Below are 22869 nucleotides of genomic sequence, written 5' to 3' on the forward strand. Positions count from 1 at the left end.
AATACTATGATTGTCCTCATTTGCCGAAGAGGAAATAGAGGCCCAGAGAAACTAAGTGAGATTCTCAGGGCCACACAGCAGAGCCCAGATTCCAATCCAGGGCCAGCACAACTACAAAGCCAAGCTCGGTCCCCTGCCCCATCCCACCCACCAGGTCCAGGCCAGCTCGCACCTGGATGGTCACGGAAACATTGCCCTCCTCCTGGACAAAGATGTTATAGGAGCCGCTGACCACCGGGCTGTTGTCGTTGATGTCCAGCAGGAAGATGTGCAGTGTGGTGGAGCCCGACAGGTTCCCGCCATCTGTGGCCTGCAGCGTGAGGTAGTACATGGCCTGCTTCTCCCGGTCCAGCAGATTGCTGTCGCTCACTGTCACTGTCCCTGAGTCTGGATCCACCTCAAAGACGTCTGCCCTGTGCAGGATGACCAGATTTAGCAAATAACAATACAGGATGTCCACTTAAATTTGAATTTCCGATAAACAACAAAAAATATTTTAATACATCCCATGGAATATTTGCAACCTACTTATACTAAAAATATCATTTGTTGTTTGTTCAGAATTTAAATGTAAAGGGGTGCCCTATATTTTCTCTGGCTACCCTGGCCCCGTGGCATGGCAGAGCAGTGGCCCTGGCCCCGCTCGCCCACCTGCACCCCCACCCTGAGGCCTTACCCGTTCCCCGAAAGCAGGCTGTAGGTGAGGCGGCCCCCTTCGCCCGTGTCTGGGTCAAAGGCCTGTGAGGCAGAGAGATGGATAATGGGACACCGTTCGGAAGCCAGCCATGCGGTTGATGGGACAGGCCTGTCCTGTTTCCTGACACAAAGGGGAGAACCCCCTGACACACTCAGATTCACACATAGACACCTACCGCCCCACACACACGTGCACTCAACACATGCATGCACACTTGCTGGGACCTGATGACATCAGATGAAACAGACACTCGGCAGGGTCACAGTCCCAGGTCTGCCCTTCTCGTGTCTCTCCCAGCCCGGCCCCTCATCACTCACATGGATGCTGTCAGTGACCACAAAGCCGTTTGCACTGTGCTCGAAGACACTGAGGTTGTACAAGCTGTGAGGGAATGTGGGCCTATGGTCATTAATGTCTCTGAGGTGGATGGTCACTGAGGCGACAGAGGAGTTCCCGCTGACCAAGTCAGTGGCCGTGACCTGAGGGTGGGGAAAGAGGCAGAAGCATGCGGACCAGAGCACCCTGCAGCCCGTGCGCCCCAGCACCTAGAGCGCCCCTCACCTGCACCAGCATCACCGGCTGCCTCTCGTAGTCCACCAGCGACGGCACTCTCACCAGCACCTGCACGTCGGCGGAGCCCACCGCCCGCTGGGGGGAGACGCTGAAGGCTTCAGCATCGGGGCCCCCCAGGGACAGCAGGAAGGTGCCGTTGTTGCCCTGCAGAGGTGGGCTGTATGAGAGGGACCCCACTCCCGCAATGCACCCACCTGCATCTTTCCCCCATCCCTGACCACAGGCGCCGGCCCGCTGAGGTCCCATGAGAGGGGGCTCTCAAAAGACTGAGGCAAGAGGGCCCCGGGAGGGTGTGCTGGTCACTAGTCCCAGTAAGTGTGGGCTCATCACAGCACTTCCCTTGGCAAAGTGGGCCCCAGGCCTGGGCCACAGGGACGGAGCCTGGACACCCCGCACTCCCATAAAGCATCACTAGGAGCCTTCCTACCGCTCCCACCCTCCACCCTCCACACCAACACCAAAGCCCACCACAGCATCACCCATTGCCCACACCCCTCCTCCACAGCACCCTCCCCTCAGCACCAACCGCCAACCACAACCCACCCACCTACCACCGTTCAACACCATCCTCCACTCCACATTCGGTATCAGCTCAGTATCACCGAATACTACCAAACACCGTCCACAGGACTCATCACCCAACACCACCCCTCACCCATCACGCAGCACTAATCTCCCCTTAAGAATACCCTCCAACTTAACACACACTCAGACCACTCTGTGCTCCACAGAGAACACGCCCCCAATAGCCAGTGCTACCCAACACCCCTCCCCCTCACCATCCACCCATCACTGCCCTCTACTCGACACCACCGAAAATTACCTTCCACTCAACATTACCCACATCCAGCACCAGCCTCCACTCCACACTGCCATTCTGTTCACCGCCACCCTTCACTGCCCGGAGCACACGACCACCAACCAGTTCACCATCACCCAACACTTCCAAATATCACCCACCCACTCTGAGTTTCACCACCACTCGTGACCAACACCCACTGCTCACCTCCTCACCATGCTCCACAGTACTGCGTTCTCCTGGTCACTCCCCACCTCCTGCCCCCAGCCATCTCCCACCATCCATCCCGCCCACGCCACCCCTTGTCTGCGTCCACCTGCCTTGTCTGGGTCAGAGACCACCATGGTGAGGTCGTCGATGGGGATGCGGGTGGAGGCGTGCTCATCCACGGAGCCAGTGAAGTTGTCTTGGGGGGTGCAGACTGCGAGGCTGCAGTTGTAAAACTCAGGCTTGTGGTCGTTGACATCTGTCACCCTCAGTGTGACCCACATGCTCACCTTGGCCTCCTGCCCATAGATGTTGGGGTGCACCTCGGTGGCCTGAGAGCAGAGCAAAGGCCGGAGGGCAGAGGTCAGAGAAGCAGCACCCAGAGAGCTGAGATCAAAGGTCAGAGGATAGAGTGCAGGGGTGCAAAGGGGGCGGTGGCCCTTCCTCACCGTGACCTGGAGCTGCACCTCCTCATCCTCCTCCAGCAGCTGCTCGCGGTCCAGGGAACCGCTGACTCTGATCACCCCGTCCGGCCCGATGTCAAACCAGCCTGGCCTTGTGGAGTCTGGCAAGAGGCAGCAGGAGCAGCTGCTTCCAGCGGCTCGGACAGAACCCCCACCCTTCCCCTGCCCCAGCCCATCCTGGGGACAGCCCCATTCTCACTGGAGATGCTGTAGGTCATGAGGTCATTGATGCCTTTGTCGCCATCCACAGCCTCCACCTGCAGCACTGAGGTTCCCTGCAAGGAGGCATGGTCAGGGGCCCAGCCCTTTCCCGGCTTCTGGTCTCCACCCAGGGCCGCCCTGTGTCCCCCAGCACACCTGGGGTGCGTCCTCGGCCACAGAGGCCGAGTAAAACTCCCTCACAAACTGGGGGTCCAGGTCGGGCTGGTCGACCACAGAGACGGACAGGAAGACAGGCAGGGAGCACTGGATGACGAAGCTGTTGTTGTACAGGCCGCCGGAGTCCTGCGGGGAGACCGCGCGGTGAGCCCGGCCGTGGCCCCGCCCGCGGCCCCGCCCGCGCCCCGCGCCCCCGCCCCCGACCGCGCCCCACTCACACAGGCCTTCAGCTCCAGCTGATAGAAGGCGCTCTTGTTGTTGTAGCTGAGGCTGCCGTTGAGAATGATGGAGCCGTTGGGCAGGATCTCAAAGAGGTGCTTGCTGTCCCCGGTGCTGGGGATGACCTGAGGCACAGCACAGTGAGGCTCGGCCCGACGGCCCTGCCCCGAGAGACCTGGGGGCGAATTCCAGCCCTGCCCTGGACCAGCCCTGCCACCCTCACCAGGTCACATAACCTCTCTGAGCCTCGGTTTCCACCTCTGGGAAGTGGGCTCGGATGTCGCCTTGGTGGGTTAAAAGGAGGGTCGAATGAGCTAAGGTATGTGTCAGGCATGTAGTGGGCACTCAGTAGACGGGGGCCACGGCCAGCAAGTTTGTCTTCATGAGGACTGGGATCACACCCCTATTGTCTGTGTGACCTTGGACAAGACCCTGGGCTTCTCTGAGCCTCGATTTTCTCTTCTGTGAAGCCAGGAGTGCGTCAGCCACCAGGTGATGTGACACGAACTCGGCAAGGACCCTGACAGTGCCCGGGACAAGAGGGTGGACAGAAGGGTCCAGTCCCTCCATAGGCAGCTGGGCCAAGTGAGGTCCGGAGGGGCCCGCGGAAGCCTTGGGGACCAGGGCTGGGCCCGGCAGAGCCGCCGTCCCGGCCCCGCCCTCGAGGTCCCTGCGGGTTGCGTGCGGGATGCTGCCCCCTGGTGGCGGTGAGGAGCGCGGGGCCCCGCGGCCCGCGGCCTCGCGCGCGCTCACCTGCTCTATGGAGTACACCACGGCGCCCGCCGACCCCGTGTCCTTGTCCACGGCCAGCACGGAGAACACCAGGGAGCCGACCGGCAGGGTCTGCAACGAGGGACTTGTCACCTTGAGCTCCAGTCCATTTCCATCTCCGCCCCGCCCGCGTCACGCCCCTCCCTGAGCTTCGGCTCCCCAGCCGTCGTACTGCGGGATAACGACGCGCCTTCCGGGGCCTGCTCCGAGCCCTTGCCTTCCCACCTGGGCTGGGCCTCGCGGGGCAGCCTGCTCCTCTCCCACGCAGCCTCCCCGCCCCTGAGCTGGCGGCTGATTTTCAGAGCCCCTCAGGACCCGGAGGAGCCGTCGTTCCAGACCCCAGGACGTGCCACTTCTCTGCTCGGACATCCCTGTGGGTTCTCTGTAGCTTACAGCAGTAGCTTCCAGACAGCACCCTGCAGAGCTGGAAGGTTCTATGGGGAGGCCTTTGCCCCCTGAGACCTGGCCCTGCCATTTCTGTCTACACCCTCACTGTTTCCGCGTGGTGCCAAAGAGATCTTTGAAAATCATGAATCGGACCACATCACTCTTGTGCTAAAAATCCTCCCATGGCTCCCCCATTCCACGAATACAGGCCAGACAGCCTCCACGGCCCTCTGCAGTCAGGTCGCTGCCCACCCCTCCCCTCCCTGCCCCCCCCCCCCCCCCCATTCATACTGGCTTCCTGGCTATGCCGTGAATGCTCCAGGCTCATCTCCAACTCAGAGCCTTTACATCTGCTGTTCCCCTGCCTGGAACATCCTTTTCCTGGAGCATCCCAGCCTGGCTCCTTCCTGCCATATAGGTCTCGGCTTAGATGTCGTCACCTACTCAGAGAAGGCTGTCCTGACTGCTCAACCTGAAGCACCCCCCCCCCCGTCACTGTCTCTCACTTTGCCCTGTTTTTTGCTCTTCCTGGAGCTCAACACCATCTGAAATATCCTGTTTCTTTAATGTTTCATTGATTGTTGTCTGTGCGCTTCACTAGGACGTCAGCTACTGAGGGTCGCCACAGGTCTGGCTTGTTCACCATGTGTCCTCGGCACCGGCGCCCTGGCTCTGCGTAGGTGCTCCGTCAGAGCGGCTGTCTGGACCTCACCAGCCTCGTGTCTGGCCTGGGGGGCCCCACACCCAAGGGGCTTCGAAGCCACATGGTAATGAAGGTCCAGGAGTGGTGTTGTGTTTGCTGCTCAGGGGCCATGGGAACTTTCTCCCTCCCATACAGTTCCAGTGGGGCTGCCCTTACTTGCTAGAGGGGAAAGCCCATGATGCAGACCTAGCCAATCAGAGTGTTCCACACCCCTAGATTGATGGGCACATGACCCAAAATGGGCCAATGAAATTCAGCCCTGGAGTTTTGATTGGGACCACTGAGAGAGAATCTGTGTTGAAGTTGTAGAGCTGGTGGGATGTGAGCCTGGAGCTGTTGGGGGCAACTTTTGTCATCACAAGGGAGAAATGCCCCCTACCTCAGGATGGGGGCAGTGAAAGAAACAGAAGTGAAAGGTGAAAGGAAATCTCTTCTTGATGACACGGCTTGGGTACCTAGATCCAGCCATGCCTGAAGTTAAACATATTTCTAGATTTTTCAGATGCATGAGAGAATCAATTCCTTTTTTTTAAATTTTGCTTTCTCAATTGAAAGAATTCCAATCCAGTCTGATTGGTTGATTGCAAAATGTTGCTGTAACTATTGTTCATGGGGTTACGTTCCCCCTGAATTTGGTTCCTGCAGCTGCTCCTTCTAGGAGGTGCTTCTCCCCATCCTGGATCCCCTGCTGGCCTTCTCACTCAGAAGAGATTCTGGGATGCCCGCCTCACACACAGACGCCCTGTGAAGGCAGATGTTACCTCATTGATGCTGGTGGAGAAGCCGGTATTCTGGAAAACGGGGGCATTGTCATTTCTGTCCTCCACGATCACGTACATTTCCTTCTGCACCTGCAGGCGGAAAAGCCCCAGTGAGCCCAGAAAATGTGGGCACTGGAGAAAACAGGGCAGAGCGTCCGACGGGGCAGCAAGTAGGCCGGGCTTCTTGGCGGAGGATTAGGCAACTTTTGGGGCAACTTTTTATTGGATTCAACTTCAAACACCAGAAGAGCTGCAAGGATAGTGCAAAGACCTCGCAATCCCCTTTGTCCAGGCTTCCCCATTGTTTGGTTTCTCTCTCTCTCCACATGTTTACTGAACCATTTGAGAGTAAGTTGCTGACATCATTAGGTCATTTTTTAAAAAATCTAACATGTGCCTGTCCCGGTATAAGAATGCTCATGTACCTTGTTTGGCATAATGTAAAGCTGTGGGCAACCTAAGTGTGCACCAGAGGAGGCCAGCTGGAGCCCCACGGTGTGCCCCACGCCCGACCAGACAGCATGAGAAACAGGGGCTCAGGTACAGACCCAGAAAGAGCGCCAAAGCGACTCTTGAGTGACAAGGCAGCTTAAGATGATGTGTACAGTAGGATCCCATTTGAGTATCAGAAAATGCACAGAAAACTATGCTCTTTCTTTTGTGGATGCATATACGTGAATACTTAGCCAGGGGTATGAAAGAACACAGTGACAGTGGACACTTCAGCAGGGAGAAGGCTGGGAGGGGCTGCCCAAGGGGACAGGAGCTTCTTTTGCAATTTTTGACATGTTTATAATGAGGAGGTACTCATGAATATCCAAGTAATTAAAATGATTTCTTTTTTTTTTTGCTGGGGAAGATGCACCCTGAGCTAACATCTGTTGCTAATCTTCCTTTTTTTCTTTTGCTTGAGGAAGATTAGCACTGAGCTAACATCTGCGCCAATCTTTCCCCACTGCATATGTGGGTTGCCCCCACAGCATGGTTGATGAGTGTGGTAGGTCCACACCCAGGATCTGAACTGGCAAACCCCGGGCCACTGAAGCAGAATATGCCAGACTTAACCACTACACCACCGCCCCGTATAATTTTGAGAAAAATAAACATTAAATTCATTTTTTGTTAACTGGGCCTCTCTGCTTATTTGAGGCGGGGGACACAGTTGGGAGTGGCCCCCAGCCCCCTGCTCTCCGATCCCTGGACCACCCTCCCCTCCCCACTTTGACTCACTGGGTTGTTGTGACCGTCGCTCACAGAGATGGTGATGAGTAACGAGAATTGCGTCTGCAGTGGGCAGAGAGAACGGGCATGTGGTGAACCCCCGCTCCGAGTGGGAGAACGGGCAGGGCGTCACCACCAGGACACTGGCTCTAGAGCCCTCCCCATCTCCCCTTCCCTCTCACAGCGCCACCCAGGATGCTGCCCTTTACCTCGTAGTCCAGAGGGCTGGCCAGCTTCACTTCCCCAGTGGCACTGGTGACAGTGAAGAAATAGGCATTGGGGCCACTAATCCCGTAGGTCAGAGGGTCCTGATCCAGGTCCTCAGCCATCAACCAGAAGGCCTCAGCACCTGCAGACGGGACAGGGAATGCCCAGGGTCCATGCCACCTCTTCCAGCATGGCCTGGCCGAGCTGCCCACAAGGCAGGGCTAGGGGGTCTGACTTCTCTGTGCAGGAAATCTGGGCCTTCCCCAGCCCCCAGGGCTCCAGCTCCTGTGGTCGTGGGCATCAGATCTGGTTGTTGTCACTCAGTACCCACACAGAGGCCTTTTGATAACAGCATGCTGATTTCCCTTGGGGGACCACCCCAGCTGTACCGGAAGCAGGAGGGCGGGCTGTGACTGAGGCATCTCCCCCTACCCTGGCCAGCCCCTGGACCTGCCGTCCTGGAATTCACTGAGAGAAGACCAAAGATGGTTGACGTTAATGTGCCCACTGCAGCAGCTGGGTACATCCCAGGGTGGGGGCCCCTGAAGACCCTCTGGAGGTGCCTGTGCCTCTTCTCAGCCTTCCCTTCCCCCCGAGAGCTTGTCCAGGGCTGCCAGACACTCTCTCTGCTCAAGAGAGCCAAAGCAGCTTCTGCTGCTGGCCTCCCAGGAGCCCTGGCTCCCGCTGCACGCCCCGGGCAGAGCAGGGCCAAGGACGTGTTGGGCTCTTGAAAATCCCAAGGTCATCGACTCTCCAGCGTGAAAGGAACTTTTTACAGACTCATCAAACCCACGCCTGCTCCCCCAGCTTCACCTCCTTTACCACATCCAGCCTCTGCTCGGCCACCTCCACCGCCGGAACTTACTCCCCCTCAAGTCCCCCTTCCGTTGCTGGACAGCTGTTCATCAAAACCTGCTTCTCAGAACTCCCACCCATGGGTCCCCGAGGGCCTCGTCTGTCCTGCCCAGGAGGTGCAGTGCCCAGGGCCCACAAGAATGTTTAATTTCTTTTAAAATCAGAAGAGCCAAGACATGGAAACAACCTAAATGTCCCTCATCAGATTAATGGATAAAGAAGATGTACCCCACACACACACACACACACACACACACACACACACACACACACACGCACAGAGAGGAATATTATTCAGCCATAAAAAAGAAGGAAATCCTGCCATTTGCAACAACATGGATGGAGCTTCAGGGTATTATGTTAAGTGAAATAAGCCAGAGAGAGACAAGTACTGTTTGGTCTCACTTATATGTGGAATCAAAAAAAAACTGAGCTCATGGGTAGAGAGAACAGATTGGTGGGCACAGAGGTGAGGGTGGGGGCTGGGGAAATGGGAGAAGGGGTCAAAGGTACAAGCTTCCAGTCATAAGGTAAACAGGTCCTGGGGATGTGGGGTCCAGCATGGAGACCATCGTTAGTACTGTGCTGCATATTGGAAAGTCGCTAAGAGAGTAGATCTTAGAAGTTTCATCATGAGAGAAAAAAATACGTAACTACGTATGCTGAGGGAATGTTAACTAGACCTATTGTGGCGATGATTTTGCAATATATAAATATCGAGTTATTATGCTGTACACCTGAAACCAATATAACGTTATGTGTCGATTATACCTCAATTAAAAAAATGGTAAAAAAATCAGAAGGAAAAAATTATGATCCAGCCTGCATGGTATTTGTCTTTCTGCCAATGCAGTCATAAAATACACTTTTAACATATTTTTCTGGAGGAAGGGGCCCACGAAGGCTGAAGTGCCACAAAAGTCACATGCGGTCATGGGGCCTGGTGCCCAGTCTGAGGGTCTCAGGGAACCAGCCGGCCCCCCCGTGCCCATGACCCCCCTTCAGGGATGGGCTCAGCAGCAGGCCTGGAATCTGCTCTTTGATCAAACAGTGCCAGCTCCTCCCACAATTCCTTGGAAAGCTTGGTCACAGTCCCTCTCCACTGAGGTCCCCTCCTCTGGAAAGACCACTGGGCCAGGGTCCTGCTAAAAAGACATGGGTGCCTGCATTCTGTCCTTGGTTGCAAGACACTGTCAATTTAATGGCTGCTTGGGGCGGTGGGGGGGTCCCTCTGTGTTAAGTGACTCTCTCAATTGTAAGACACACCCCAATTCAGAAATGCCAGAATGCAGATAGATGTGGCCCTCGCAGCTAAGGAAATACGGGAGGCGAGTGGGTGTGTGGGTCCTCCTCTGTATGAGTTTGTCCGGGACTAGATCAAGGAGGAAACGCTTTTTCAAAAGTTTGTCTGAAAACAACGTGGATGGACCTCGAGGGTATTATGTTAAGCGAAATAAGCCAGTCAGAGAAAGATGAACTCTATATGACTCCACTCATAGGTGGAAGTTAACATATTGACAAGGAGATCTGATCGGTGGTTACCAGGGAAAAGGGGGGTTGGGGGAGGGCACAAAGGGGGAAGTGGGGTACCCACAACATGACTAACAATAATGTACAACTGAAATCTCACAAGGCTGTAATCTATCATAACATTAATTAAAAAAAAGTTTGTCTGAAAAAAATTAAATGTAACAAACCAATAAGAGCTACAAAAATAAAGGACACATTTTAGGTCTCTGTATATTAAGAATTGTATGTTTGTCACTAAACTCAAATTTGATATTTAAAATACCATAAAAATAAACATTTTTTAAAGTCTGCCTGACAAAACTAAACTATTATACAGTGTTAGCGTCAGGAAAACGGGTCTCGAGCCGGCGAGAAAGGACGGGGCGTGAGTGGCAGGGGCGAGAGAGGGGCTGCTCCCGGGCGGTTACATGCGATAATTCAGTGTGCTTTTCTGTAAGTATCTTATACTTCAAAATAAAAAGTCTAAATAACATATTTTTAAAAATCTGACTGAAAATGCTTTCACATCTCAAGAGAACTGTAGAATTCACCTCAGGAAGGGGGAAATTGCTCGTTGGTTCCAGAAGACCCGCAGAGGGGACCTGTGGTTATGAGAAGCCCCTCCCGCATGTGGTCTGGCCGAGACCAGACCTGACACTAAAGGTTACCTGGTAGAATGGAGATCCTGAGGGCATCTGGGTTACACATGTCTGTGACATTCGTTAGGAGGTACGTGTGTGTTTATCTGTGACCAAACAGCTAGGAAACTGTAGGCGTAAAATATCATTAACATGTATGTGCTACTTCTCTGTTCTACAAAGAACGTTCATAGATGGCAGTTTACCCTCAGCTCTGCCCTGCAGGCAAGATTGTGCCAACTCAGAGTGTAGTGAGACTGCCACCTGCTCTAAACCTTTGTTAATATAACCCTTAACAAGCAGCCACATCCAAATGGACGTGGCCTCCGTGGTGGCAAAGCCCGTGGCTCCTCCTTTCCTCGTGCACCCAGACCCAGACTCCTGAATCCCAGGGCAGACTTTGGGTGCCACCTTCTTGGGTGCAGTCTCTTGCTTCATCTGGTAGCTTTAGGTATGTGGGATCCCAATTCTGATGCTGCAGCAAAGACTGTCAGCTGTCCTCCATGTTCACGTCCCCCTTTTTCTCGGACTACATAACCCCGGATCTTGAGCTAGGCACATGGCTGAACAGAATAGGGACCTCATTTCATAGGTGCCCTCGTTGCAAGGTGTGGCACGTGGCTCCGTTCTGGCCAGTGCAATGTGAGCAGAAGTAGCAGGTGTGGAATCTGGAGCCTGTCCTTATGACAAAGCGAGGAGCCGTCCCCCCTCCGCCTCTCTCCCTCTCCCGCTGCTCCAGGAACAAGCTGTGGAGAAACCATCTTGGACCCACGGATGAGGGCCCCGCCCTAGTGAAGCCACGGCCTGGAGATAGAAGGAGGGTGCCTGACCCCAGAAGCATAGAGAACAGCCTGATGGAACAGACTCCCACAGCCCGGGCCTTGCTGCTCTGGACGGCTCTGTGAGATCACGACAAAATGTGACCTCATTCACACCTGTTATTTGGGGTCTCTGTTAGGCATGGCTGACCCCATACCCCAGTGAATACAGGCATCTATTGTTTCTGCTTCCCCAACCCATATCCTGCCTGCTGGGAATTTGATCTCCAGTCCCTGTGGCTTCACCCTGAACAGTGTTCCCAAATGCGTCCATTCCCGTGCCCGGCCAGTCTCACCACACCCGCGTCAGGGACTCAGGGCCCTTCTTTCAGTCAACTCATTATCTCATGTAAACACTTTTTCTTAAAAGCCAACTTTAGATGGTTGCTGTCGATGGAAAACTCATCTCCCTTGCCACAGACAGAAAGTAACTCTATAAATGGAGGACTACAAGCCAAGGGAAGGTGTCAACTTCCAGTGGGACGCGCGAAAGGCTCCCAGCCGGAGCCTGCTCGCTCTGTTCGGAAAAAAGAGCAGGAGTAGAGGGAGATTAGCAGGGCAGAAGGTGAAGAGAAGTAATGGAACCAAATGGATACTTCCTCCTCGGGGAAATCGGAAAGACTAAAGAGACGGGAAACAGGAGATGCTGTGTGAGGGCCCTTGACCCAAAGGCTGAAAAGCAGAAAAGAAACTTCTGGAACAAACTCCCTCCAGGTCACCTTTGCCCCACCACGAGCCATGGAGCTGCAGGGGCGGGGAGCAAGCCCACGTGGGAGCCCCTGGGAGCCTCTCGTGGGTACGGGCCTAGCAGGGTCTGGGCATAGGGACAGTACGCACCCACTGGCAGGTCCTCAGGTAGATTCACTGTCGTCATGTTGCTCAGGAACATCGGGGCCACGTTGGCTGCCACTGTAGGGACACAGAGCGCTGGAACATCTGGACAGCCGTGCAAAGCCTGCCCCCTACCTGCCCCAGAGGCACCCACCCCAGTCCCACAGGCCCACTTGCAGCCCAGCTCTCCTGCCTGGACCTGATTCCTCCCTGGGACCCCTGGGCAGCCAAGCCAGGGCGGGGCCAGGGAGCTGGGTGTTTGCTGACGAGGAAGAACCGCTCCTTTCTGGAGGATCCTACCGAGGGTTCCCAAGTTAGTGTTGCTCTGGGGAAAGGGAGGCACCCACCAGTCACCACGAGGGCAGGAAGCAGGAGGCAGGACAGCCACGGCCTCGCCATCACGTCTGGAGGGACCTGGGGGAAGAGGCGTCAGGGAAGGGCTCGGCACCCTCTTCTCCTTTGGCAGACCCCCATCTGTCTAAGTCTGACCCAGGCCCACCCCCAGCACCACTCAGGGCTCTCACCCAGGCCCCTATCAAACTGCCACTTTCCAGATGTGCCAGAGTCGGGGGAGTCAGGAGGAATGGGGGGCGGGCGGTGTAGCTGAGCCTGGTCCAGAACCCCAGCCTGACCGACCCTGAGCCCGACCCCAGAGCTCAGTACCCACTGTGTAGCTGCACTGACCCGAGCACATTACACACGTCATCTTGTTGTTCCCACAACTGTGAGGCGGCTGCTGAGAAACCGAGGCTGAGCGCGTAAGGTGCTTGCCTGAGGCTGCACAGAGAATCAAAGGAAGACCTGCTCCAAACAGGTCTTCTGGACTCCAGAATTCATCCCCTCAACGGCTCCCCTCCCATCCCTGTTTAAAGTGCCCCAGCTAATAGCATCCTTCACAATCAGGGGCCTGGAGAGGGACTGTGACCTGTCCAGTCCCATCGAGAGACTGTGGGTGGGCAGGGTTCTTTGTCCCACTTGCTGACACATTTCATAGCTGCCTTTGCAGCCTTTCTCAAAGTCTGCTCCGTGGAACCTTGCTTTGCCAGACACCCCACAGCAGAAGGGTTCCCTGAGCAAGTCAGTTTGGGAAGGGCTCTGTGCTGCTCTTGTTGATTGAGAGATGGGCAGGGACCCTTGGAAAACTCTACCTGGATCAGTCATCTTGATCATCCTATGTTGCAAGCTGTCCTTTATCCAGGAAAAGGGGAAAATGAGGACTTTGATTCACTGTCACTGAGGGATACCTGAAACCCCAAGGCTTTTCATCCCAAAAGACAACTGATAGGTGACACCAAAGAAAGGAGGCAAGCAGGAGTCCTGCAAATGTCTCGTTTCTTGCTCTCTGTCAAGGAAGTGTTCTGCACACTTACTCCTCTGCGATCATTCGGTAAGAAGGGCCTCTTTACTGCATCCTCTGCTGTATCTTTTGGACTTTGTGCTGAGTGAACGTATTAACTTTCCCAGAGAGACATTAAATTCAAGGTTCAAAGGAAACAAAGGAACACAGAGGCTGCCCAGCACCCTCCTGGCTCCTGCTCCGGCAGCTCCCCCTCCATGCCCCTTCCCTCCCGCCCCAGCGTCCGAGGCTGGCGGCTGTTTCCCAGAGAAGCCTGGCCCCAGAGCCGCAGGGAACCAAGAGGCAAGGAGCCCAACCCACTGCAGACTCTCTAAGACGGGGCCTGGGGGCAGAGAAGGAAGGAGGAGAGAGCCTGGCTGCCAGGGCCTTGGCCATGAAGGCTGGACACCAGACCTCCTCTCTCCAGCACCACCTGCCCCTCCTCCCAAGTCCCCCTCAGAGATGCACCCACTTCCCCAGGTCACCCCTGACTCCCCATCTCCACAATGCCCACGGCCAGTCCACGTCGCCTTCTATATTTCTCTCTGGTTTGCCAGCATCTCTCCATCCCACAGCAGTCACCCTCTCTCCCCTGGCTCAGCCCTCCTCGAGGTCTCCTCCCCTTCAGTCTCTCTAACTCAGCCTGCTCAGCCAAAATAATCCTTCCTCACCCATCTAATGACCTCCCTCTCCTGCCCAAAACCCTTTAATGGCTCCCCGTTGCCAGAGTCCGAACTCCATAAAAGGGCTTCCACAGACCTTCCGTGCCCTGACCTCTGCCACCCTCCCCAGCTTCATCTCTAACCACATCCTGCTTCACTCTCCTCACGCTTCACACGCCCACAGGCTCACTCTGCTTTCCCTCACTGCTGGGCCTTTGCACATGCAGTTCCCTCTTTCTGGAATGCCTTGCTGCCTGGTAAGCAGCTCCAGCGTCACCTTCTGTCCAGCCACCCTCTCAGTACTGCTGCAGGAAGAAGTGGCTCCTTCACCGTCCATCCATAGTAACCACACAGGACCTTGCTCAGATTCCAGTGTAACCTCTGTAGCTCTCAGCACTCATGACCTCTTTGCAGATCGGCCTCTCCTACCAGACCAGGAGACATGTGAGGGCCAGGTCCAGATCTGCTTCATCTCTGACCCCAGCACCAAGCCCAGGGCTGAGCCCAGTGCAGGCTCATTTCTGAAATGAATGGATGAATGAATAAGCCAGGGAATCACGGTAACCCCAGTGGACTGATGTGGAACACCTGTGAGATGGGGCAGAGCCTCATGGCTCAGTATGTGGGCCAGAGAGCTTGGCTGCTGGTCCAGGGTAATATTGGGCAAGTAACTTAACCTCTCTGGGCCTCAGTTTTCCCATCTGTAAAATGGGAATAATAATAGCACCTACACCACAGGGTTTGTGTGAAGCTTAAGCAGCGCCTGGCTCACAGTCACTGAGTAATAAATGTTGGCAATTACGATGGAGGAAAGAATGTCTGTCTCCCATCCCTTTCATGCTTGGAGTCCCCACACCTCACCCTTCTCTTCTCCCAGACTCTGTCCTGGCCAGGCTGGGTCATCTCACAGGCCCCCTCTTGGTCAGTGTCCGCTGGCTCCAGTCTGACCCCCACCTCCTGCACTTGGCCTGTCTCCACCCGCCCGGAAGTTCCAGCACCAGCCTTCCCCTTTTAACCCAGAGTGGTCCTTGCCCCAGTTTCCCCAGACCTGCTGGGAAACACAGGGCGATCAGGAGGGTTGATAATTTTCAATATCCGCTGACATCTCCTGAGCACTACCATGTGCTGAGTACCCTGATTCGCTCAGTCATTCCTGCATGAATGTGTCGTGGGTGCCCATGGTCCACCGTGGGCAAGACCTTGTTCCCAGCACTGGGGATACGATGAGCAAGAGAGTCTAGGTGCTGCCTCCACTGGGCTCCCGGCTTCATGAAGAAGACAGACCCTCTGTACGGTGTAGCTGCTTACTGCAGAGCGCTAGGAAGGAAGGGAATGGGGGTGTCATGGGAGGATAAAGAGGGACGCGACTCTAGGCAGTGTGGCAGATAAAGAAGGCTGCATGCTTTTTGACAGTCCGCGCCGGCAAGAGATGAGGACTGCTCCCTCGAATCTGGTGCATTCATCATGTTTTTATTTCCTGTACTTTATGATGCTTTGACACCTCGGGGCCCTGCTGGCTGGGGCGACTGCCCCTCCCAGGGCTGGATAACTCTTAGAGATGGCAAACGACTGGCCTGCAAACATTCCTCTCATATGCAGACCAACCAGTCCGTGCCCGTACCCCCAGCACCTCCTTCATCTGACTCTCACACGCCCAGCCAACATTCCTCTGCCCTACATCACCCCAGAGCCAGGCACTGGACATCTGAGGACGACCCCTACAGCCTGCCAAGATTAGTCACACTATCCAATACTAAAGCTTGCTCAGCTGCTCAACCTGCAGCTTCTCTCCCACAGAAAAGGCAATAAAGGCGGTGGGTCCTGCATTCCCTCGCTCCTTCTGCTTCCTGACCAAACCTGGTGCTTCCTCATTGGTCCCGCATGGTGAGGTGTGCCCCTTCCCGTAGGGACTGTGAATAATAAAAATCTCCTTTCAATGGCCTTAGTCTCTCCGCTGTCATCACTCAGTCATCTCCATTACATGTTTTACAATTAAGATGTTTTACAATTAAGACATCTGGGCAGGCCCTGTGACTGAGCAATGGAAGGCGGCACCAGAAATGCTGGGCTAGCTCCCAGCCCCAGGCCTCAAGACACCCGCAGTTTCCCCTCACTCTCAGAACTTAGCAGCCATGCTATGAGGAAGCCCAAGCAGCCCCTAGAAGAGGTTTGTGCAGAGAGGAGCTGAGGCCCTGGCCCACAGCCCAGCTGAGCTCCCGCCCATGTGAGTAAGCCATGTGAGGGAGCCATTCCAAAATGACCCTCCGCCTCCAGACAAGCCGTTCCTGCTGAGCCCTGCCCAAATGTGGGCTGCTGAGCCCACTGAAGGATGACTGTGCTCTTTGCCTGAGTCTTGGGGCAGTCTGTTATGCAGCAGTGGACAAGGGGACAGAGAGGTGGAGTCTCTAGGGGGACGTGTTAGCAGAGGCCTGAGGGATGAGAAGAGGGCCTGTGTGAGGGGTGGAGGAGGGAGCTTCCTGGTAAACAAGGACGACTCACCATTTATCTCCACTTCCTCCTCCCTCTTGAAACCCCACTAAAATGACGGTAAAGATCTTAGAAGTTGGAAAGAAATGATACGAGATGATCAACTCAGCAAGATAATGATGCTTAAAACCAGAGAAGGGATAGGGGTAGGGAGCACGCACAGGAAACCAGCTCCAAACCCCAGCAAGGCTGAAGGATTGAAGGTTCTAGAACCTTCTGAAAGTAGAGGGTGGGGTGGCCTGAAAGCAGGAAAACCCGGTTGAAAGTTTGCATGAGAAGCAATTAGACTCCCAGATGCCTCTTCCCTCCCCCTGCCCCACCCCACCCCCACCCTGGAGCACCTGGAGGCGACTTCCTGGAGAGGTTGAGTCAGAGATCTGGACTCAGGGACGCTTGATGGACACAGCAAAACGGAGGGCTAAGTGAAAGATGGCACATTCAACCCTCTCCGCCCTCAGTCTCAAGAGCCCTGGCGATGATGTGACATCTCCCCCAACAATCAGAAATGAAAAATGGAGGAAACTGGCTTGCCCAAGGAAAATCCCCACAGATTCCGAAATGTGGGGGCCTCCAGTGGACCACTTTATGGCGTGGCCTCTAGGAGATGAGCCCTCCCCACACACACACACAACCCAGGGCCCCCTGTCAGCTGTTTAGAGCCTTGTTCTTCTTTATGAACAGCCAGCCAGGGGTCATCAGACATTGATGGGAAAACAGAGATGGCAGCATGCTGGACCTGCTACAGAAAATTGCCAAATTGGGAGGAATTTTGCAAGCTGATTGATGTTATGTTAGTAGCTTGAAATCAGTTAGGATGGGGCCAGCCTTGGTGGCCTAGTGATTAAGTTTGGTGTGCTCCACTTCAGTGGCCCGGGTTCAGTTCCCAGGCGCAGGCCTATACCACTCGTTTGTTGCTGGCCATACTGTGGCAAGAGCTCATGTAAAAAAGGAAAAAAAGAGGAAGATTGGCAATGGATGTTAGCTCAGAGCAAATCTTCCTCAGCAAAAAAAAAAAGAAAGAAAGAAGAAATCAGCTAGGGTGGAAGTATTTACACCACAGAAATGGGCAAACACGACAGATTGTGGAAAACTATGCACGATGACAGACAGAGAATCCCAAAGCAATCAAACAAAAGGGTGGTAAAAAAGCAGCTCAGAGGCTGTTTTTTGCTATAAACCTTGTAGTATCATTTGATAATTTTGCATTAAATATCCGTATGACTTTGATAGCGTGAGGAGTGACAGGGACTAATTTACTTTTCTGAACGACCTTCCCTGGGGCTCTCTTGTGCACAGAGGGAAGGCTGCCGCCTTCGCCCTCGCCCAGGGCTCCAGCGGGAGAGGAAAACCCCAGGTCAGCTGTGGACCCAACACTTTCAAAACATTTGACCTAGTAACCCAACTAACCTAAAATAAGGAAACGTTTTGTAGAAAATTGTTCATCATAAGTGGTTATTTATAATCATGAAAAATGGAAGTAAACATAACATGGGGCCCGAGGGGACAGTGAAGAAAGGTGCGAGCCAAGCCCTCAGCAGAACGTTGGCAGCCGTTAGACATGATGGCGACCAACAGCAACAGCTGCCATGTGAGAAACCCCTACCGCGTGCCTGACACCGAGCTGGGCACTGTCCAACACCAGCAAGAACACTTCGTGGTAGCAGCCACTGCACCCACCTTACAGATGGGGAACGTACGGGTCAGAGAGGCAAGAGCCTTGCTGTGTTTAAGGAGCTGAGAAGCCGTGGAGTCTCGCTGGGCAACTCACTGCCCTTCTCTGAGTGTGTTTCATCATCTGTCAGACGGGAGCGTTAACTCTGACAAGTGATGAGGGTGGGGGCAGTGAATGAGAACAGAACGTGCCAGCTCAGCACCTGGCACACTGTAGGTGCTCAGCAAATACAAATCCCTTCCTTCAGCATCTTGTAGGGTCATCTGCGCCTCCTGATTGCTACTCCTGGTGCGGTTACCATGGAAACTGCTGCTGGCTCTCCCCTGTGCCCAGCATCACACCCATGCTCTGAGTTGAATATAGAGGTCAGAGCAAGGTGGGGCTGGGTGTGGATGAAGCCAGGGACTGTATTTCTGGTCACTGCCTGCAGTGTGACTCCAGCCAGGGCCCCTTGGGAAGCAGCTATGAAAACTGCTGGCTTGCAAAGGTCCCCAGGGATGATAGCTGGGGACAGCCCACATGCTGGACAGCAGGGCTACGCTCGGCGAGGTTGGGAAACGCAGCTGGAGCTGGTTGCTTGACAGGAATTAATCTCTCCAGTCCTCAGAATCAGGAGGGGTGAGCCGCAGCCCTCAGTGAGATGGAGGTTATGCTGTGGAGATGCGACGCTGAGGGAGGTGCTGGTGTGATGCAGTTGGGGTCAAGTGCAGTGACAGAGGCAGCCCTGGAGCTGATCGTGAAGGTGGGGTTCGGGACAGGGTCAGCGGTTCAGTTGGGGGTAGGGATGACCGTGGGAGTGGTGATGAGGTGCGGGTGGACACACTGATAACGTTTGTGATGACGAGGGTAGGGACGCAGGTAGAGCTGCTGGTGGTGATGGTTGTGGGTAGAGATGGTGATGGCGGCGGGCTGACAGCGGAGATGCAGATGGAGCTGGGCAGTGGTGGTGGTGACGGCAGACTGCTGGCGTCCACCATGTGAGCAAAATCCAGGGCCCTTCCATACTGGCTGGACGCGGCTAGTCTGGGCGACCCCTCGGGGTGTGGCCTTAGACGGACCCCCATGACCTCTTTCTTCTCTCACTTCTCCTCCTTTGGAGGTGAGTCAGAGCCATAGGATAGTTAGTCATGAAGTGTGTAGCCACAGGGATGCAAGGTGTGCTCCTCGCTGTGACAAAGTCCGCCTCAGTGCAGCTGCGCAGACAGGAGACTCCTGCCCTCCATCCAGTCCCGAGGGGAAGGGAGCTGCCAAGGGTGGCAGCGTGCTGGGGCTGGCACTTTGCACCCATTACCACTTAGTCCTCAGCACACTGTGGTCCCGGAGAGGAAGAGACGTGACCCAGTCAGTAACGGGGTCAGAACCCAGAGCCGGAAGTCTGGTTTTCTCTTCCCCACAGGCCGCACAGAGCCCCAGGCTTGAGGTGGGGGGAGAGCGACCTTACCCAGGAGCTTTATTCCGTAGGCTCCCACCACCTCCGGCCCCATCCTACACCCAGCGACACTCATCACTCACTGAAGTTTCTTCCAACTTCTGCCCTCCATTCTCCAGGGGCCAGGAAGCCCGCTGACCTGTCCTCAGAGCAGCACGATGGCCCTTTACATTTGTGTGTGGCGCACACAAAGTCCTTCCCCTGCGTCTGGACCTCACCACCTCTCTGGAAGGAAGAGATGGGTCGGCAGCCCCCTTTATGCCCAGCTCCCGCCCAGCACCCTGAGCCAGTCAGGGCAGAGCTGGGCCCACCCCTCAGACTCCCTGTCCAGTGCTATCCCCTGCTGGGTCCTGCCTCCCCTCCCTCCGGCACCGCCTCAGGCCTGGGTTTCATGCAATCTTCCCACCTCCTTGAACAGAGACGTTTACAAACACACGCTCATTCGATCATGATGAGATCAAAGTCCCACAGTCCAGAGTGTTATCCTCTGGACTCACTCACCTGAGGAAAATGTGCAGAGCCTGACTATACGTGATGAACCTGCCCCACCAGTGAGCCTTCCCACCTGAGCGGCACAGCCACTCCCAAGCTCGAACCCCAGGCCCCCCGGCCTGGCAGGTTAGGTCCTCGGAGGGGCTGGGTCTCTCTCCCCACACAAGCTGGCCTTCGTCCCCTCCTGTGATCCAAGAGCATTGAATGCTGCTGTTCTTGATACATGCCCTGTGTTGGCCTTCCTCCAGGCATTTGCATATGCTGTCCCCTCTGCCCAGAATGCCTTCCCTTGCCTTCTGAGTGTGTGCAAAATCTCTCCATCCTCTAAGGTCAGGTCAGGCGTGGAGCCATGTCCAGGCATTGGTGGCCTCTAAGCTGGTACCCCAGCAGGGGCAGGGGACAGAGCGGGTGCAAATGAACAAGACGAGAGTGGAGTTGCCCGTGGGCTGGGCCTCCAGGCCAGTCCATCCCCAGGCCTCCGCTGTGCCAGGCGGCCCTGGCCAAGGCCTGGGAGTGAAGGAGGCACAGTCTCTTTCCAGCCCCCAGTCACTGCACAGCTGGACCCAGGGCTCTTCCTGCCCCCTCTGCCTCTCAGTTTGCCTTCTCAAAGGTAGGACTATCTACATTCTAGGGATTACAACCTCCTTTCCCCCAAACTCCCTCTACCTCTGCCCACCGCTGTCCTCTCCCTACTCTTAAAAAGTGCTTGGTGAAGGGTCAAAAAGGACACAGAGGCAAATCAGGGTGGCTTCTGGACCCCCAGCCCATGAAACACGCAGGCCCCTGGGAGTCCCCTCTGACTTGGAGGAGACTCACCCACCTGAGCCCTGAAGCCTGCCTCCTCGGCCTCAGCAGGAGGAGGCATCAGCCACAGCTCTGAACAGCCCACAGCTCCAAGACTTTCTAGGACTTGGAGCCACTGGGAATGGAGACCTCAGGCCTGCCAGGACAGCCAGAGAGGGACGTGGCCCTCCTCATCCACAGGCCCCCAGTGGGTGGGTCAGCCACCACCGCCGCTTCCAGCTCACCACACACTTTCACTTCCGCTTTCTTGTTTATTACTCACAGCTGTTCCCCAGCTGTAGGAATTACCATTCCGCGGTTCAGGTGAGGAAACTGAAGTTCAGAGCAGCTCAGAGGGGGGTGCCCAAGAGTGAGACACAGAGTGTTGGACCAGACTGACTCCAGATCCAGGAGTCCCGGGGCAAGCCTTGTTCTGGGCTCCACTTGACTCCCTGGGAGCTGGACTGGCACCCATAGGGCAGACACAAGCCCAACCAGAGTGCGCTAATGTAAGGATGTGACCCTGAGGGCATGGGCTCCCTGCACAGAGCCTCTCCAGTGCCCGTCCCTTGGGCAGCTTTGGCAGCAGACAGATATGGAGTCAAATGGCCCCAGTTCAGATTCCAGCCTTTCAGTTACTCACTGTACCACCCCAGGCAAGCCCTTACCCTCTCTGGGCCTCAGTTTCCCTGGTGAGAAATGGAGTGAGGATAAGAACCATAAAGTCCACACATGGGTCACATCCTGTTTCCATCAGTGGGATCCCAATGCTCCCTGAGCCCCCGCCTTGTGCCTGATGCCCCAACCCAGCAGTTCCGCCACAGGGAAGAGGCCCAGGCCTGGCCCCACCTCTCAGCTGAGTCTCCACCTGGAACGCCAAGGCGAGGGGATGTGTCAAGGCCTGGGAATGGGCCAGAGCTGGGGGCCAGGCTGCGGTCAGTCCCAGCAGACCCCTTCCTAGTGCTGGCAGACAGCACTGGAATCCATCACTGACCACAGGCCCAGCGCTGCTTCAGGGGTTCTTCAGCTTCTTCCCTGCACCGTTACCATCCCCATTCCGCAGACGAGGAAACTGAGGCCCAGAGGACTTACAGAGCCCACCCAGAGTCAGGGTAGAGCCGAGGTCTGAACCCAAGCAGGTGGGTCGCAGCCAAGTTCTTTCTCCTCAAGGTCTGGGGCCCCCTGGCTCAGCCACCCCATCTTCACACCCTCAAGCCTCCTGTGAAAGGGGCCAGGCACGTTGACTCATTTCCTTGGGGGACCTGCCTCCCTTCCATCCTGTGAAGAATCTTCAGAAGGTCCAAATTACCCCCAGGACTTGGAAAGGAGGGGAGCCATCAGAACCCTGGGTATGGGCATTATTAGCCTGGCACCACAGAAGAAACTGAGGCCTTGCAGCCCTGCTGGGACTCAGCTCCTTGTCCGCCCAACCCAGCGCCGGTCCTCGCTCCCTCTGCCCAGCGCAACCACCAGCTTCGTGGGACCCCCAAAGCTTGCCCTGGCCCCAACGACCCCACTGGGTGCCTAACCATGGCAGGAGGCCCCTGCACCTCTGCCGCAGCTGAGCTGTGCGGTCCCTACCTGTGCCCCACAGGGGCAGTGGAGGCGGCAGATGGGTCCCGGCGCCGGCCGAGGTGGGCACCATCTGGGGCCTGCAGCAGAGCCACTGGCAGACTTTGGCACCATCTCCGCCTACTCTGAGCAATCATTAACCCTGCCAGAGACCACACCTCCCGGGATGGGGATGGTTCCTCAGCAGGTGCTGACCACAGCTGGGGAGGGGACAGAAGGGCAGGACTGAGGTGATGGGCCCAAGTCCTCCCAGGACTGGAGGCCCAGGCCACAGGAGAAAGGGCCTGAGAAAGCCTGAGCCCAGAGGACCTGGGGACCAGGCCCAGCCCGGGGCAGGCTGGAGGCGTGGAGGGGGTGACAGTCCACAGGCCCCTCCCTACCATGAGTCCTCCGTGACA

General features: G+C 55.8%; 1 protein-coding gene across 2 annotated transcripts in view; it reads right to left on the bottom strand.

Annotated features, from left to right (window-relative positions):
• Nucleotides 1–22621, bottom strand: part of CDHR2 (cadherin related family member 2) — a 35860-nt gene extending 13239 nt beyond the window's left edge. For both annotated transcript variants that reach the window (XM_044777634.2, XM_044777633.2), the window contains exons 1-16: nucleotides 22481–22621; nucleotides 12386–12452; nucleotides 12045–12116; nucleotides 7390–7529; nucleotides 7190–7243; nucleotides 5960–6049; nucleotides 4091–4180; nucleotides 3337–3462; nucleotides 3098–3244; nucleotides 2940–3015; nucleotides 2726–2841; nucleotides 2390–2608; nucleotides 1259–1414; nucleotides 1015–1176; nucleotides 677–738; nucleotides 173–413 (exon numbers count right to left, since the gene is read on the bottom strand). In XM_044777634.2, the coding sequence (XP_044633569.2) occupies nucleotides 173–413; nucleotides 677–738; nucleotides 1015–1176; nucleotides 1259–1414; nucleotides 2390–2608; nucleotides 2726–2841; nucleotides 2940–3015; nucleotides 3098–3244; nucleotides 3337–3462; nucleotides 4091–4180; nucleotides 5960–6049; nucleotides 7190–7243; nucleotides 7390–7529; nucleotides 12045–12116; nucleotides 12386–12452; nucleotides 22481–22585 (1923 nt within the window). In that variant the 5' untranslated portion in view covers nucleotides 22586–22621. The remainder of the gene's footprint in view (nucleotides 1–172; nucleotides 414–676; nucleotides 739–1014; nucleotides 1177–1258; nucleotides 1415–2389; nucleotides 2609–2725; nucleotides 2842–2939; nucleotides 3016–3097; nucleotides 3245–3336; nucleotides 3463–4090; nucleotides 4181–5959; nucleotides 6050–7189; nucleotides 7244–7389; nucleotides 7530–12044; nucleotides 12117–12385; nucleotides 12453–22480) is intronic.
• Nucleotides 22622–22869: the final 248 nt, after the last annotated feature.

The sequence above is a fragment of the Equus asinus genome, chromosome 9, assembly GCF_041296235.1.
Source record: "Equus asinus isolate D_3611 breed Donkey chromosome 9, EquAss-T2T_v2, whole genome shotgun sequence".
Taxonomy (NCBI): Eukaryota; Metazoa; Chordata; class Mammalia; order Perissodactyla; family Equidae; genus Equus; species Equus asinus.